Source organism: Dryobates pubescens, chromosome 27 (assembly GCF_014839835.1).
Source record: "Dryobates pubescens isolate bDryPub1 chromosome 27, bDryPub1.pri, whole genome shotgun sequence".
Classification (NCBI taxonomy): Eukaryota; Metazoa; Chordata; class Aves; order Piciformes; family Picidae; genus Dryobates; species Dryobates pubescens.
Window position 1 is genome coordinate 11,491,065 of NC_071638.1, and position 18,356 is coordinate 11,509,420.

At 47.0% G+C, this 18,356-nt stretch overlaps 1 protein-coding gene across 1 annotated transcript in view; it reads left to right on the forward strand.

The window, feature by feature from the left end:
* Positions 1 to 18,356, forward strand: part of LOC104304516 (potassium voltage-gated channel subfamily KQT member 1) — a 345,512-nt gene that overhangs the window by 36,749 nt on the left and 290,407 nt on the right. The window contains exon 11 of the mRNA XM_054173923.1: positions 11,896 to 12,010. Within this exon, the coding sequence (XP_054029898.1) occupies positions 11,896 to 12,010 (115 nt within the window). The remainder of the gene's footprint in view (positions 1 to 11,895; positions 12,011 to 18,356) is intronic.

The window sequence follows — 18,356 nt, forward strand, 5'->3', positions numbered from 1 at the left end:
TGTGCAGCCTTCTGAAAAGAAGTGTCAGTGAGGTGGGTGTTTGTCTCTTCTCTCTAGTATTAGGTGATAGAATGAGGGGAAATGGCCTCGCATTGCACCAGAGGAGGTTTAGGTTGGAAATTAGGGAAAAAATGTCTATGCTGTGAGAGCTGTCAGGGATTGGAACAAGCTGCCTGGCGGGGTGGTGGAGTCATCATCCCTGGAGGTGTTCAAGAAACCTGTGGCCATGGGGATGTGGTTTAATGGTCATGGACTCCATGATCTTAGAGGGCTTTTCCAACCCAAATCTATGATTGTGCTTTTTATTAGGGAGGAAAAAAAAAACCAAACCCAAAACTGTGAAAGTGTGCAAGTTTTTGGAGCTTGAAGGCCAGCCTCCTGGGACATCTCCAGCAGATGGCATCTGTTATGGGGTCAGTGGTTGCAGATTGTGTGCACAACTCATTGTTGTCCCACTTGTCAAAGCCTCTGAGTGATAAATCTCTGCTGGGGCAAAGCTAAAATCCCATATTCATCACTGTGCTCTTCTGTTTGCTTTTTGAAGTTCCTGGCATGCTGATGTATTTCTACCATAAACCCCTCTCTCCTCTCCTTGTATTTAAGGCAGTGCTGCAGAGGAGTAGCTTTTCATCAGGACAGGAGAAAGAACTAATTTCCAGTGAATTCCCAGAATACATTCTTTGTAAGGCCTCTTGTCTGGACTGTAATAGTGTTAATGTCCATGCATTCTATCTGTATGCTGGTTTGAATGCTGAGTACTTTTTGGATGCCTTGAGTACTGTGTCCAGTTCTGAACCCCTCAATTCAAGAAAGATGTTGAGTTGCTTGAACATGTCCAGAGAAGGGAAACAAAGCTGGAGAGGGGTCTGGAGCACAGCCCTGTGAGGAGAGGCTGAGGGAACTAGGGGTGTTTAGCCTGGAGAAGAGGAGGCTCAGGGAAGACCTTATTGTTGTCTACAACTACCTGAAGGAGGTTGTAGCCAAGTGGGGGTTGGTCTCTTCTCCCGGGCAACCACTAGCAGAACAAGAGGACACAGTCTCAAGCTGTGCCAGGGGAAGTTCAGGCTCGAGGTGAGGAGAAAGTTCTTCACAGAAAGAGTAATTTGCCATTGGAATGTGCTGCTCAGGGAGGTGGTGGAGTCACCTGTGCAGCCTTCCTGGAGGATCCCTTCAGGAATTGGAAGGCAGCTCTAAGGTCCCCCCAGCTTCTCCCTGTGAATTCTGATCTGCATCAGATCTGACAGACAGGAGGTGAAAAGCATCAGTTGCTCTGAAGGCTGTCCACATCATGAAAAGCTGGGGAAGTAGTTGCTACACTGTTTGTCTGCCAGTTAGAATAGAATAAACCAGGTTGGAAGAGACCTTTGAGAAGTGAGAACTCCAAGAGGAGAAAAAGCAAAGCAGCTGCTTGTCATTTGTTTAACCTTGCTTGGGCTGAATTTGGTCAGTGGAAAACATCTGGAGCTGCTTCTCTTTGAGTGGGAAGTGTCTGGTAATCCCACGTGTGCATCCGCTTGGTGCACCTTCAGCAGAGAAATACCTAACTTGGAAATAGAAAGCAGCACTGATGGGTTTCTAAATCAGGTTATTATTTTGATGTATTGCTTTTGTACTGAGCATCTTCCAGTAGCTGCAATCTGCCATCAAGGAAAAAGCCTCCTGGTTTTCCTCATTTTCATTCTTGCTATGGTCTCACCACCAAGAGAACTGTGTGTGGCTGGTATGGACTTAGAGTATTTTCCTTTTTACAGAGATTTTGTTTTTTACTATCTGTATTTTTCATCTTTGAGGTGAACTATGGGGAGAACATCTGTAATGTAGTTGTGACAGCTTATCCCAGCAGTTCCAGCTTGCACACAAGCTGGTCCTGAGTCTGCCTCCCGGGGATGCAAAGTGCCCCTTTGGCTCCATCTGTGTGCTTTTTGGTATTATATTGTGCTGAGCTCTCAGAACTTGACTCCAATTTGCAGAAATGTCTTGAGAAGCATAATGCCAGTATTTGTTGCTCATGGCTTGTTCATTCTGTTTTTAATGGAGTGAATCAGACCGTGGCAATAGTATACTCTAGACCTGCTTGTACTAACTCAATTAAGATCCATTTCAGGTCAGCTTGCCCCGAGTCTATCCTAGATGAGTTTGTGCTGAGTGAGCCATCGTGAAACAAGCGTGTGCTGGCATCCCTAGATGGAAGCCTACAAGTTTCTTTTGCTGTTTATTTGAAGGGCTCAGGCTGGCTGCTATTTCTGTAACCTTCTACAAGAGAGGGCAGGCAGGCACGCACCAGAGTGTGGTGTACACAGGGACCCAGCAGCTTGCAGTTTACAGGGATGAACACAGTCACCCTGATAAGCAGAAAGTATGTGCAAGCTGGCCTTAGAGTAACACAGTGTCACTAGTAAATGGCATTTTACATTTTCTTGCTGAAGAAATGGTATCTCTGGAAGTTCACAGGATCACAGTACATTAGGGGTTGGAAGAGACCTCCAGACATCATCAGGTCTGACCCCCCCTGCCAAAGCAGGATCACCCAGGGCAGTCTGCATAGGAATGCACAGGTGGGTTTTGAATGTATTCAGAGAAGGAGACTCCACAACCTCCCTGGGCAGCCTATTCCAGGGCTCTGTCACCCTCACTGTAAAGAAGTATCTTCTCATGTTGAGGTGAAATCTTTTATGTCCAAGCTTGTACCTGTTGTTTCTTGTCTTATTATTGCACACCACCAAGAAGAGCCTGGTCCCCTCCACTTGACACCCACCCCTCGGATGTTTATAGATGTTGATCAGATCCCCTCTCAGTCTTCTCTTCTCAAGACTAAACAGCCCCAGGGGCTCTCAGTCTCCCTTCATAGGGGAGATGCTCAAGTCCCCTAATCATCCTCATGACTCTCTGTTGGAGTCTCTCTAGCAGTCTCTGTCCCTCTTGAACTGGGGATCCCAAAACTGGATGCAGCATTCCAAGTTCTGTGGTTGCACTGCTTCTAATAAGGGAAAACCACATTCATGAACCAGTAGGGTCCAGCCATGTGTGATATGGATGGCATCAATTTTAGCTGACAGACCTACTTGAAGAAGATAATGATGGCTTTTGCAAGAAATCATTTTGTTAAAGATCTTGAGTCTCAATGCTTTGAGGTTGCAGTAAGAGTCTTCACATTATTCTCTCCAAAGAGGTAATTTGCCTTTTGGGCTATCCCTTTGTCATTCCCAGAGTCTTTGATACTTCTGAAAGTTCATTTCCCTTACAGCCTTCCTCTCCAGGGCTGTGAGGTGGTGCTCCCCTGGCACTGCATGTTTTTCCCACTGCAGTATTCAAAATTTGAAGCCACTGCATGAATTTTCCATTCAGAGGGCAGTGCACATTCAGAGCTGTACTAAAAGTCAGTGTAGAAAGATTTTGGTGTATTCTCGGCTCTGTGTGAACAAATCCCCTGAATCTGAAGACCCATACTACCTCCAGCTTGGAAAGTCCCAGGGCTGCAGAGCACAGGAAATTCTCCGTGGAGCTAGCAGTGTATGTTTGTACTGTCCTGTCTGCTCCTCACTTCTGGAGATGAGGCAGTGCATAATAGAGTTCTTTGTCCTGATCTGCTCTTATCTGATCTTAGGAAAAATCCAGCTGCTTTTTTCTGTTTCTGAAGTTACTCAAAGTGCAAACCACTCCAGGGTGGTGTGTGTGTCTGCATGGGAATGACCAGGGAATCTTGCTACCCCTCTGAGAGAGCCCAGTCCCCTCTTGTCTCAAAATCATGCATGTGGCAGGGCTGGTAGCCCATAATGACTCTGCTGTCTCAAGCAAGATGTGACAATGCCTGGGCTTGAATAGACAAGGTGGTAGCTTTTATAGCTCTGGAGGAGAGCTGTTGGCTGGGCAGCTGTCTTGAAATGAAAGGAGGTAATTCCTGTGGAGGTGGGAATTCCCTCTTGACAACCACTGCAACAGCACCATGGGAAGGCCAATGGTGACACTGCCTTGGCAGCTGTGGTGAGTTGAAAATTCCCCCCAACATAAAATTGCCAGACCAGCTCAGCTGAAAGCAAACAAAGCTGTGTTTACAAGCAAAACTACACTCTAAAATATGGAATGTAATGAATATGTACAAAATATACAATATTTACATATATGTACAATTTATGAACAGCAGAAGAGCCTCCCCCCCCCCCCCCCCCCCCCCCCCCCCCCCCCCTTTCCCGGACAAAGCAGGGGGCTACTACTAGCTTCCATGCTCCCTTCCCTCCCTCCTGTACACAAGAGACAAGAGAGAGAGCAGAGAGCTACTGTTAGTTGCTTAACCACAAGAAGAATAGATTCAACGTCAGCAAAGCCAGCAGGAGCCAGAAGTTAGCATCTGCCAGAGTGAGGAAGCCAAAAAGAGAGAAAGCAGTTGATACAAATCATGTTTTTTAGTAGTCTGTCCAATGGGATTATTTAGACCATATCATTAGCCAGTACCAGAACAAGAGGACACAGTCTCAGGCTACACCAGGGGAGGTTCAGGCTAGATGTTAGGAAAAAGTTCTATACAGAGAGAGTGATTGCCCATTGGAATGGGCTGCCTGGGGAGGTGGTGGAGTCGCCATCACTGGAGGTTTTCAGGAGGAGACTTGATGGGGTGCTTGGTGCCATGGGTTAGTTGTTTAGGTGGTGTTGGATTGGTTGATGGGTTGGACGCGATGATCTTGAAGGTCTCTTCTAACCTGGTGTATTCTATGTATTATTTTCCTTTTTACATCCAAGAGGAACTGATGTACATTCTACTGCTTTCTGTAGAAGATCTGTGGAAATTTTTTCAAGGCACAGCCTTAAACTACCACACCAGTGCACCTCACTCTGCACACCCCACCTACAGGAGGCTATAAAAGCAACACAACTTCCTAATCACATTTGCAGTTTCCATCCTCCTGACAACATGTCTTGAAACAATTTGTTGTGCCTAGGAAACAACTTGCCTTGGCTTTTCTCTGTGTGTGTGCGTGTGTTTAAAAGAAAATATTTGGTAGGAGAGCAAGAGAGTATCATGGAAGTCTTTCCCACTGCTGCTTCTGTTAAAATTCATCTGTAGATGTGGGTATGTGGGTATGTGGGAGAGTGATGGCCCTGATCAGTCATGAGATCTTAGAATTGTTAGGGTTGGAAGGGACCTCAAGGATCATTCAGTTCCAACCCCCTCTGCCATAGGCAGGGACACCACACACTATATCAGGTTGCTCACAGCCACATCCAGCCTGGCCTTCAAAACCTCCAGGGATGAGGCTTCCACCACCTCCCTGGGCAACCTGTGCCAGTGTCTCACCACTCTCATGGGGAAGAATTTTTTCCTGACATCCAATCTGAATCTACCCATTTCTAGTTTTGCTCCATTGCCCCCAGTCCTATCACTATCTGATGCCCTAAGAAGTCCCTCCCCAGCTCTCTTGTAGCCCCTTTCGGATACTGGAAGGCCACAATTAGGTCTCCTTGGAGCCTTCTCTTCTCTAGACTGAATCACAGAATCACCAAGGTTGGAAGAGACCTCAAAGATCATCAAGTCCAACTTGTCACCACAGACCCCATGACTAAACCATGGCTCCAAGTGCCACGTCCAATCCCTCTTGAACCCCTCCAGGGACGGTGACTCCACCACCTCCCTGGGCAGCACATTCCAATGGCAAACAACTCTCTTAGTGAAGAACTTTCTCCTCACCTCCAGCCTGAACTTCCCCAGGTGCAGCTTGAAACTGTGTCCTCTTGTTCTGGTGCTGGTTGCTAGAGAGAAGAGATTGTGGCCCCTCCTGGCCACAATCACCCTTCAAGTAGTTGTAGAGGGCAATGAGGTCTCCCCTGAGCCTCCTCTTCTGCAGGCTAAACAACTCCAGCTCCTTCAGCCTCTGCTCATAGGGCTTGTACTCGAGGCCTCTCCCCAGCCTCATTGCCCTTCTTTGGACATGTTCATCAATGAAGATATTAAAGAGGATGGGGAGCCCCAACTCTCTCAGTCTGTCCTCATAGGAGAGGTGCTCCAGCCCTCTGATCATTCTCGTGGCCCTTCTCTGGATACGCTCCAGCATGTCCAATCCTTCCTGTAATAGGGGCTCCAGAACTGGATGCATTGAGATTTAGAGTTGAGTCACCTTCACATGTACCAAAGATGAATTTGTGTCTCAGGCCTCAGTAATGCAGCTGAAGGAAGTCGGAATGAACCAAAACCTTATAAGGGACTGACAGGGTGAGAGTAGTCATAGCTGTTGTTATTTGTGCAATGTCTGCTTCTTCTGAAAGATGCTGCCCTCAGCCCATTCACTTCTCAGGTTCAGCTTTCATCCAGACTGCTCTTTGGGTCTGGCAGCAGCTACAGCCAGGTTACAAGGTACTGACCCTTATAGCCAGCAGCTCGGTACCTGGATCTATCTCTCAGCTGCACAGCTCTTCAAGAAAAACACTCCCTACTCCATGGAGATGTCTTTTATGAGTGGCATGGCTTAGTCAAAGTGAGAAGTGCAAGGTGTGCTCAGGAGTGAGCTCCTTCTCCTTCCTGCACACGGGTGCTTTGGTGGAGGGAAAGAGGAGCTGCTGGGCTAGCTGTGTCTCCTTAACCTGTCAGTGTGCTTCTCACTGCCATTGTTCAAGCACAATCGTGGCCTGCTGCCAGAGGAGAATCAAGGTCACACTAAGCCTCAAGAGCTACACATTCACTTGCATTTCCATGATGTCATCAGTAACGTAAGACTTGAGGCCTCTGACTGAGGGCAGGTCTCAACTTAAAGCTAGATCTCAGTTCCAAAAGTCATCATTGCCTTGTGCTAGAACTTCTGGTTTCTGTAAGGAGTGTAGAGTACTAACTAGGCTGAGTCTTCTAAGCTAGGATTTGGAGTCTCAAAAAAATGGGTTAAAGCTGTGCTTTATTTGTAGCAGCAAAAGCTCAGCAGCTTCTTTGTAATGAAAAGAGGACCTTCAAAAATATTTCCTAATGGAAGTTCTGAGTGAGCAGGATGAGGAAGTGGGAAGGTAGCATTACTAATGAGGGCAGATACTGAGCCAGCTCTGAAGTATGTGGCTGAAGACCCCAGGAACTGAAATAAAATGTGATCAGTTGATTTGCAGCATTTCTAGGAAGATAACTTCTTCTAAGGAGGATCTGTGATCATAAGGTGTTAGCAGTTCAGGTTCTATCATCTGAAAATCTGTCAGTCAATTGGATATTGGGTAAAAATAATAATGGCTATTTTTAATTCCTTTATTAATAGCTCTAACCTAGACTTAAATTCCTGCCCTGCTTGAAATACCTTCACATTCAGCATTTAGCAAGTGTCCCCTAAAGAGGAGATGGCTTTGGGGGGGACCTTAGAGCTGCCCTTCCAATAGCCAAAAGGAACCTCCAGGAAGGCTGCAGAGGGACTTTTCCTGAGGATGTCTAGAGATAAGACAAGGGGGAATGGTTTGAAGGTGAGGGACAGCAGGGTTAGACTGGATCTGAGGAAGAAGTTCTTCAGTACAAGGGTGGTGAGACTCTGGAACAGGCTGCCCAGGGAGGCTGTAGCTGCCTCCTGCCTGGGGATGTTGAAGGCCAGGCTGAATGAGGCCTTGAGCAGCTCAGTCTAGTTGAAAGGGATGGGGAGGTTGGAGGAGATGATCTCTGAGGCCCCTTCCAACCTGAGCCATTCTAGGCTTTAGTGCAGTCAATAGCTACAGATTATTTTGCTGTGTTTGCTACGAATCTTAGGACAAATCTGACAGTTCTTTCCTCTGGTAGTAAGACTTATTTTCATTTACAGCATTTTTGTGGTCAGTTTGGTAACGATGTTGTGTCTCGAATTCATGGTTAGTTGCTAATGAGTGGGAAATTACTCTATAAGGATTTAATTGTGTGATGCAAAGAACTGCAGTAGAGCAGCACATAATGGTGGCATATTTCACTGCAATTCCAGTAACTGAGGTTTTGTATTCTGGCGAGTCAAAACACTGACAGAACTCAGAAGCTGTTTCTGATTTTACTGTCACTGCAATTGGTGTGCTTTGACTGTTGAGTCATGAAGAATGAAAATGTTTTCAGAGTGCTTTATTTTCTTTGATAGCCACACTAGAGCTGAACTTCCTTTTTACAATAAACAGTTTTACTGCAGTGGCAGCTCTGAATCCCCTAATGGAAAGGAACTTGGTGTATTTACATTACACGACGCTTTCCCTCTGGGTGATTCTAAGTGTTTGTGTGTGTGTGTGTGTGTGTTAAGAGATCTCGCTGCAGAGCTAACAAGCTGCCAAATTACATTTCTCTGGCAATTAATTGTTTCATCTGAAGGTCAGGTCCTTCTTGTCCTTAAGAAAAGAGGCAAACAGTGGAGAAAGCTTCCTATCCAAGCTATTTTATTGTCTTTTTTTTTTTCTCTTGATAGTTCTTCCTGTGTGTTTCTTGCTCCAGAATACCTGAAGTAGTAATCAAATGTTGCTACCCTGAAAAAGCCAAATGCATTAGTAGCAGTGACTCAATTTAATCTGGAATTTAAACTTGTGTCTGAATATAATCACAAAGTGCAGATGTTGTCTCTAACTTGGAAAATGTGATCAAAATATCTGTGGGCTCAAGGATGGAAGGGACCTCAGAGTTCATCTCCTCCAACCTCCCCACCATGGGCAGGAGCACTTCTCAACTACACTCAGATGCTCAAGGCCTCATACAACCTGGCTTTCAACACCCTCAGGCAGGAGGCAGCCACAGCCTTCCTGGGCAGCCTGTTCTAGAGTCTCACCACGCTCCTGCTGAAGAACTTCTTCCTCAGATCCAGTCTAACCCTGCTCTCCCTCAGCCTCAAACCATTGCCCCTTGTCCTGTCTCTAGGCACCCTCAGGGAAAGTCCCTCTGGAGCCTTCCTGCAGGATCCCTTCAGGGATTGGAAGGCAGCTCTTAGGTCCCTTGCGTCAATGCTTTTATCACAGCACAATCAATAGATGTTTAAAAGTAATTAATTTACTCAGATTAAATTGGCCAAGGAAAATCCTTCCTTAACTTAATGCTTCTGAAGGGGTCTGTGCTGAGAGCAGAGGAAATCACAGCTCCTTATCTGAGCAGATATGAGTGGCACCAGCGCTGCATGCTCCTCTACTATGCTTCATTAATCTCCAGTTGTCTCCTGACAGGTCCTATCTGTGCATGAGGACGTACTTAGAGCTCAGTGTGCAATTGGTCCCTGGCCACTTTTCTGAGGCTATCAACAATCCTGCCTGTCACTTAATGCCAAACATTGCACAGGTTCACTCCACAACTTATTTCATACAAATTATTGAGCTCAATATTCTAAGCCTATGTATTCCCTTTAGAGTTGCTTTTGTGCTGAATGGACTTTTTCCTTAAGCAGACCTGCATGATGCTGTAGAGAATTTTTGGTGGCTTGTCTGCTGTTGTTTGTTGTTTTCTGTAAATATGTACATCTTTCTATTTGCTTGCTCTTAGAAGCATGTTCAAGTAATTGGGTAGGTAACAGCATCTTCAGGTGCATTCAAAAGAAAGTATCTTTCATTGTTCTTTCCTTGCATCCAAAATGTGGGCAGTAGAGCAAGAGGGGATTCTGCCCCTTGACTCTGCTCTGCTGAGACCCCACCTCCAATCCTGCCTACAGTCATGGTGTCTCCAGCATAAGAAGGACATAGAGTTAGTGGAAAGAGTCCAGAGGAGGCCACAAAGATACTCTAAGGGCTGGAGCACCTCTGCTACGAGGATAGGTATGGTGTGAAGCTGAGGGAGAGCAAAGTTAGGCTGGACCTGAGGAAGAAGTTAAGTACAAGGGTGGTGAGACTCTGGAACAGAATGCCCAGGGAGGCTGTGGCTGCCTCCTGCCTGGGGGTGTTGAAGGCCAGGCTGGATGAGGCTTTGGGCAGTTGAGTCTAGTGGAGATGTGTCCTTGGGCATTGTGGTGAGGTTTGAGCAAATGAGCTCTGAGGTCCCTTCCAGCCTGAGCCATTCTATGAAGTTTTCCAGGACTGCCTGCCTTTGTGAGTTTGAGTTATGTATTGTTATGTATCTCCATTTCCCTGTTGTCCCATTGGGTGTGCAGTGAGTGCCTGGGTTCCATGGGGTGCAGGTCAGTATGTGAGCTGGCCTGCAGGCTTAGCTAAGCAAAAGCATGCACAAGAAATCAAGGCATGTGGAGTGCTGATTGTTTACATCAGGTACACAGCAAAGCAGATGTTGAAGTTCATCTACAACCCATGCAGCTGAATATGTGTCTAAGTGCAGCAGCAGCAGTGCATGACACTTCTGGTGTGTGCTTAGCAATAAGTGTGCAGCCAATACAACTTCATTCCAATCTGTCAGATACCCTTTGCAGATGCTTTTGTATTTTCTGCTCTGCTAGCAAACCAGCATTTTCTTGATTTGTGGTCTGATGCTTCAGATCTTCTGGGAACAAAATCACATCGAATGGGAATGTACAAGAAGTGCAGTATCCTCAGTGTGCCTAATGACAGGAAATTTAGATACCTACAAGTAGGTACATGGCATGGAATTACATACTCTGTGTTTACAACTTACTGCTTTCAAGTGTCTACGCTCAGAAGATATTCCCTAACTGAATAGGTGCAACTTCTTCTTGAGTAGTAGCATGTACAAATCATAGAATCAATAAGGTTGGAAGAGACCTCAATGATCTTTAAGTCCAGCCTGTCACCACAGACCTCATGACTACTAAACCATGCCACCAAGTGCCACGTCCAATCCCCTCTTGAACACCTCCAGGGATGGGGACTCCACCACCTCCCTGGGCAGCACATTCCAATGGCGAATGACTCTGTGAGAACTTTCTCCTCACCTTGAGCCTAAACTTCCCCTGCTGCAGCTTGAGACTGTGTCCTCTTGTTCTGCTGCTGGTTGCCTGGGAGAAGAGACCAACCCCCTCCTGCCTACAACCACCCTTCAGGTAGTTGTAGACAGCAATAAAGTCTCCCCCAAGCCTCCTCTTCTCCAGGCTAAACAACCCCAGCTCCCTCAGCCTCTCCTCACAGGGCTGTGCTCAAGGCCTCTCCCCAGCCTCGTTGCCCTGCTCTGGACACCTTCAAGTGTCTCAATGTCCTTCTTAAACTGAGGGGCCCAGAACTGGACACAGGACTCAAGGTGTGGCCTAACCAGTGCAGAATACAGGGGCACAATGACTTCCCTGCTCCTGCTGGCCACACTATTCTTGATACAGGCCAGGATGCCCTTGGCCTTCCTTGCCACCTGGGCACACTGCTGGCTCATGTTTAGGCAGCTGTCAATCAGCACCCCCAGGTCCCTCTCTGTTTGGCAGCTCTCCAGCCACTCCGACCCCAGCCTGTAGCTCTGCGTGGGGTTGTTGTGGCCAAAGTGCAGCACAAAGGAAGGATGACTTCTTTTTCCCCTTCCTAATTTCTTTACCTCCCATCCTTGCTACTCTGCCACAACAAAAATCAGGCACTCATTCCCACAGAAATCAGTTTGGGAAAAGGCAAGCTTATTAAAATAAATATGGAGAGAGAAGATAGTTCTGGCCTGAGCTGCAGGTGTTAAAACTTCTCATATCTAGTAGCTGGGTCTTGTAGCTTTGAGTTTGACTTCTGACAAGCATCACTGCCATGTGTTGAATGTATTTTAAAGGTCCAGATTTCCTCAGAATGAAAACATTATCATTAATTACTTCAGTGCTCAGTTTGTGGCTTCTTGGCATTAAAAAAGTATTGTTCCTTTTTGTGTGGCTTTTTGGGAAGTTTGATTTCTGACGGCACACTGCTGTCCAAGTGAGTTCTGGAAGTTCACTCGGGGAGTGCAAGCTTGGACTTCAGAAGCTGGCAGAAAGCTGTGCCTGATATTGGAACCATGTCTTCAGCTGCTGAGCAGTACCTGAAGCAAGGGGAAGGGGTTGTGGGAAGTCCTGTCCCTAACCCATTGTGGCTTCTTTCCCTTTTTCTGTACAGTGAAGGGACGTTTACAAGGGAGCACCCAAGAAATGTGCAGGGACAACAGCTTTGCTGATGACATTGCCCTTGTATCAGAAGAGTCACCACTGCCAGCTGTATCTGACGTGGCACAGTAAGTGGAACAACTCTTTTGTAATTGAGAATTTAATGGTGAGGGACAGCTGTATACAAGTACTACTTCTGGGGTGTCTGCACTTGAAGCCATGATGAGTTTGAATTTGTTGAACTGTGTCCATGTTCCTCCAAAATGCAAGTTTGGTTGAAGGCAAGCAGTCAGAGGTATGGAAAGAGAAGCACTGCTGTGCCATGGGCGGCTCACAGTCTGGGTCTCGTTGTTCCACTTTGGAAGGCAGCTGGCAGCTCCTGGGAATGATTTTTGCAGATTGATTCAGAATTGTACAAATTCTAAACCTGTCTCCTAATGTGAATGATTCTAATTGGATAGATCCATTGCTGCTAGGTGAACCTCATGAAGTTCAACAAGAGCAAGTGCAAGGTTCTGGGCTGGAACAATCCTCACTATCGATACAGCCTGGGGCATGAGTTGTTAGAAAGCAGCCCTGTGGAAAAGGATTTGTGGGTGATGATGGACAAGAAACTGGACATGAGCAGGCAGTGTGAGCTTGCAGCACAGAAGACCTATCCCATCCTGGGCTGCATCAAAAGCACTGTGCCAGCTGATCCAGAGAGGTGATTCTGTCACTTTGCTCTGCTCTGGTGACACCTCACCTGGAGTACTGTGTGCAGGTCTGGAGCCCTCAATATAGGAAGGACATTGACCCTGATGGAGAGGGTCTAGAGGAGGGCCACGAAAGTGATCATGGGTTGGAACACCTCTGCTATGAAGACAGGCTGAGGGAGGTGGGGGTGTTCAGCCTGGAGAAGAGGAGGCTCCAGAGAGACCTAATAGCAGCCTGCCAGTACCTGAAAGGGGGCTACAGGAAGGATGGAGAGAGACTGTTTACAAAAGCCTGCAGGGACAGGACAAGGGGCAATGGCTTTGAACTAGAGAAGGGCAGATTTAGATGGGATGTTAAGAAGCTCTTTACTGTGAGGGTAGTGGAACACTGGAACAGATTGCCCAGGGAGGTGGTTAAGGCTCTTTCCCTGGAAATATTCTAGGTGAGGCTGGATGAGGCCCTGGGCAACCTGATCTAGTTGTCCCTGCTGACTGTGGGGAGGTTGGACTAGATGACCTTTGGAGGTCCTTTCCAGCCTGGGCTATTCTATGTGCTTAGCATGGTCTGTGATGTCTTTTAGCAGACGGACAAGCAGGTAAGTCTTCACGTGTGCTCTGCTTGCAGTGTGTGAGCTTTCCAGACCAACATGGCTTTGGCTTTGCACTTACTCCTTGTGCTTCCTGCCCTAGTGTGCCTTGGAATTTGTGATGGGAATTATTACAGGTTTCATTTGTGTTTCACTTGTTTAACTTGCTGGAATAAGCAATTAATCTCTCTGTTCATGTAGACATTGTTCCATGCTCTGGTGTTATGTACCAGTTAGATTTCCCCATCCCTCACTCTCTGCTTTTGAGTGAACTACATCATGGAAAGTGGTTTTATCTCCTTGGGGAATAAGATACACTTGATAACTAGTGTGACAAATCTTCTTCCAAGAGTCACAAATGTGTCTATGAATTAGACAAATCTTCCTAGAGCAGAATTCTGCCACAGTGTATGTGTGTTTGCAGGGAACCCTCTCAGTCTGCAAGGTGGACTAAAAGGCTTTCAGGTATCAGTTATTGACAGCTTCACAGGGAGCACTTCATTGTGAAGTCAAGCTTGACTTTGTCAGGCTGCCAAAAGGCAAAGGTTTCCTTGTCTTCAAGAAGTGCTGTGAGTTACAAAGTCATTCTCACAGTGTACCTGTATTTCAAGTCAGGAGCTGGGCACTCCTTGAACTTTGCAAGGTGATGTGTTGATGATTAACCATGAAATGTCAGGTCTACAGCTGTAGGGTTTTGAGGTTTTTTAATTCTGTAACACAGTGGGTTCTGAAATTGTCTGTGCTGGACAGGTGATAGGAGAGATGTTCTTTGATGACAATAACCTTTATAATTGGCCATACTCTCTTCAGAACTTCCTTCCTGCACAGTAACTGGAGTGGTTGCTCCACAACCCATTGCCTGCTGATTGGAAACCGGTGGTGCTACCATTTAAGAACACATCTGGAGTGAAGGCAAGCCAGTTCAGTAGGCTGTAGCTCTGCCCAGCTTTCAGTGGTTGATATATGCAGTATAGGATTTCTGATCTCAGTGATCCATGCCAGCTGAGAAGGCATGCTGTCCTGCTAGCAAGTGTAAGCTACCAGTAACTCCAAAACCAAATGACAAACTTGGTTTACAAGATTGCATTACAAGCTCAAAATCAAGCTGAGCATAAGAGAGCTTTCTGTAGAAATGGAGCTGCTTTAAAAGTATGACTGAAGTGCAGTGTCCTGAGCTAGGCAGCAACAAGCGTCATCTCCAGTACATAGAACTATGTGGCTGGCTGAAATTCTCACTGAGTATCTCTGGCTCTCAGAAGTAAAAATCCTGTGTGGTTGCTGCCCTGGTTGGAGCTGTTCTGGCTGCTTCTGAGCTGTCCAAAACTGCAGAAGAACAATGTTGTTAGAGATTAATCAACCCCAGCAGATGAAATAAATGAGTGAGTTTCATGCAGCTGATGAGTAGTTCTGTTGTTAACAGGAAATGCTCGGCCCACCTCATTGCCTGATGTATTTACCCACCCAATCATTCCAGTTCTGTGCTGGGCAGTGAGGAGATGACTTCAGCAGCACACAGAGAGTCTGCAGACTGAAACTCTGTGCTTTGAAACCCACCAAAACACAAGTGATAATATTTGTTTCTTTGTGGCACAGTGGCTTGGTTCCTAGGGTTAATGGCATATAGGGTAGCTATCTACCCTATATGAAATGACACAGTAGGAAAGGTCCAAATGTTGAGAATTACTTATAGGACTGGAAAACAAACTATTTTTTATCACCTTGCTCTTTGCTGCTGAGTTTAGCACTTTCTTTATGTCACACGATATAAGATCAAAAAACTTGAAGTTGGCTTCATCGTCCAACTTGATCCAACATAATGCATAGTGCTACTTCTTTCTCCATGATGTTATGCCTTGAAGCCTGCCTTTTTCCCCCTGATTTCCTACTTCATGCACACAGACATTCTGATGGAAGGGCAGAAGACTTGATTGTGACTTGTGGCTGGAGAGCTGCCAAACAGAAGGGCACCTGGGGGTGCTGATTGACAGCTGCCTAAACATGAGCCCGCAGTGTGCCCAGGTGGCCAAGAAGGCCAGTGGCATCCTGGCCTGTATCAAGAATAGTGTGGCCAGCAGGAGCAGGGAAGTCATTGTGCCCCTGTACTCTGCACTGGTTAGGCCACACCTTGAGGACTGTGTCCAGTTCTGGGCCCCTCAGTTTAAGAAGGACATTGAGACACTTGAAGGTGTCCAGAGCAGGGCAACAAGGCTGGGGAGAGGCCTTGAGCACAGCCCTGTGAGGAGAGGCTGAGGAAGCTGGGGTTGTTCAGCCTGGAGAAGGGGAGGCTCAGGGGAGACCTTATTGCTGTCTACAGCTACCGGAAGGGTGGTTGTAGCCAGGAGGGGGTTGGTCTCTTCTCTCAAGCAATGACCACCAGAACAAGAGGACACAGTCTCAAGCTGCACCAAGCTGGAGGTGAGGAGAAAGTTCTTCACTGAGAGAGTCGTTTGTCATTGGAATGTGCTGCCCAGGGAGGTGGTGGAGTCCCCATCCCTGGAGGTGTTCAAGAGGGGATTGGATGTGGCACTTGGTGCCATGGTTTAGTCATGGGGTCTGTGGTGCCAGGTTGGACTTGATGATCTTTGAGGTCTCTTCCAACCTTGGTGATTCTGTGAGTTTGTGAATGATGCCTACTTGTGAACGCAACACATGGCAAATCCCTCTATTTGTAACAGCTATTTACTGATGGAGGAGGCAAGAGATTGCTCCAAATGGCACTGCTTAAGCAAGTGGCAGGCTGGGATTTACCTTTTTCCTGGGTTTTTGGTGAAGTTTTGTGTCCTTTCCATTGCTGGCAGGTCTGGTGGATGTCTCATGCCGCCTGTAGTGCGTGTCACAAGGTCTCTAAGGAAGCCAGCTGATGCTGTTGAGCTCTGTAAAATGAGTAAGCTCCAAGCTTGCTGATTCTTGATCTGTATCCATAAAGAACAAAAATAAAACCTCTCCCCCAAATGTGTGTGATTTTGGAAAGTGACAGAAGGAACAGAGAAGAAGAAATACACATCAGCAGGGAAGTTGTGAGCCCTCTTCCCCGACCCAATATTTAAGGCCAGGCACTGCCAATAACTGGTTCAGCCCAGAAGCTATGGTTGTGCTTTGCCTGTGTTAGGTGGCACAGCCTTTGGGCATGGGTAGGTGCTTTGATTGACAAGCAAGGATGTGAAGATCCTTGAATGTGTCCAGAGGAGGACAACAAAGCTGTTGAAGGGGCTGGAAATAATGTGCTGTGTGGAGAGACTGAGGACTTTGGGCTTGGCTAGTTTGGAGAAGAGGAAGCTGAGAGATGTCCTCCTTGCTTTCTACAGCTTTCTGAGGAGGTGAACTGGAGAGTGCTGATCTCTTCTTCCTGGTATCCAGTGATATGACATGTGGGAATGGTTCAAAGCTGTGTCAGGGGAGACTCAGAACTGACAGCAGGAAGCATTTCTTTACTGTGAGGATCAAACACTTGGACAGGCTTCCTAGAACACTGATCAATGCCATAGGCCTGTCACTGTTGGAGGAACGGAAGCAAGGTCCTTTAACATGCTTTAGCTTGGGCAACCCTGAAGTGGTCAGGCAGATGGGATTGGATGATACTTGTGGGCCCCTTCCAACTGAAGGGGGCCTACAAGAAGGCCAGGGAGGGAGTTCTCAGGAGATCAGGTAGTGATAGGACTAGGGGGAATGGAATGAAGCTGAAGGTGGGGAGATTCAGGCTGGAGGTGAGGAGGAAGTTCTTCAGCATGAGAGTGGTGAAGCCCTGGAATTGGTTGTCCAGGGAGGTGGCTGGGGTCCCATCCCTGGAGGTGTTTAAGCCCAGGCTGGATGAGGCTGTGGCCAGCCTGATCTAGTGTGGGGTGTCCCTGCCTATGGCAGGGGTTTGGAACTAGATGATCCTTGTGGTCCCTTCCAACCCTGACTGATACTATGAAATAGTCTGGTCAGCTCTAAGTTCTGTAGAGCTACACTAACATACCCCTGAAAAAAAAGAAACAATGGCATTGCCACTTGTTGAACTCTACAGGTGGTGTTTGGCTCTCCCTGGATTCTTCCTGGCTGCACTGGAGCTTTGCAAGGGTAAAGGAGACCACTGAACATAACTGTGAGCTTTAATGTGTTGTTTTGTCTCCAGCTGGTCCTGTTGTTACACAGACTGTGATGACAACAGCCATCAACCATGAACATGTTTTGTGCTGTACACACCGGAGTTAACCTGCGAGCAGGAAGGAGAGAATCTGGCCAAGGCTCTGTATTGAAAGATTCCACCAGCCTGTTCCCAGAGCAGCTTCGCAGGCAGCCTTCCTGTTTTTGTTTTTCAGAGTGCTGTGGTATAAAGCTGTGGTGTTCAAAGCAAAAGTTAGAAATTCTGTGTGTCAGCGCGGTTAGGCAAGTGTGGTCGAGCCTGCGCTTTGGAGTTTGCAGATGTCACCTAAAGGGAAATGTCAGATGGTCTCTTAGCACAGAGCCGTGTGGTGCTGCAGCTCAGCAGCCATCATGTCAGCTCTCTTGGGAGGAAACTTTGAGGAGGTGAGATCCGCATACAGTGACACAGTCTCCAGCCTAAACTTCCCCTGGCACAGCTTGAGGTGAGGAGAAAGTTCTTCACTGAGAGAATCATTTGCCACTGGAGTGTGCTGCCCAGGGAGGTGGTGGAGTCACCATCCCTGGAGGTGTTCAAGAGTGGATTGGATGTGGCACTTGGTGCCATGGTCTAGTCATGAGGTCTGTGGTGACAGGTGGGACTTGATGATCTTTGAGGTCTCTTCCAACCTTTGTGGTTCTGTGTTACTGTGATACCATCCTCAGTGGTGACTGTTGTCAGCTGAACAACTGGAGCGGGCTGCCAGGGAAGTGGTAGCTACAGCTGCTCCCCATAGGAAAGTGGGTTGTGGATGACTATTCATGGACTGAGAGCAACAGCAACAGTTGCTCTGATTTGTGAGGACCTGTCCACTATAGAGTCACATCATGTTAAGGAACTGTGAGTTGAATACAACCCTATGCAAATGTTTAGAAAGCACTTATGTCCATCTGCTGCATCCCCATGGACTCATCCGTGTTGTGTGGCTGTGGAAATGACTCACTAGTGCAGTCTGGGGGCTTAAAACAGTGTCAGAGAAGCACAAAGACCTGAACATAGACATTCACACAGTATGGGAAGAAGCTTTTGGATTGTAGGAAACCATCAGCAAAATGATCAGCAGAACAGC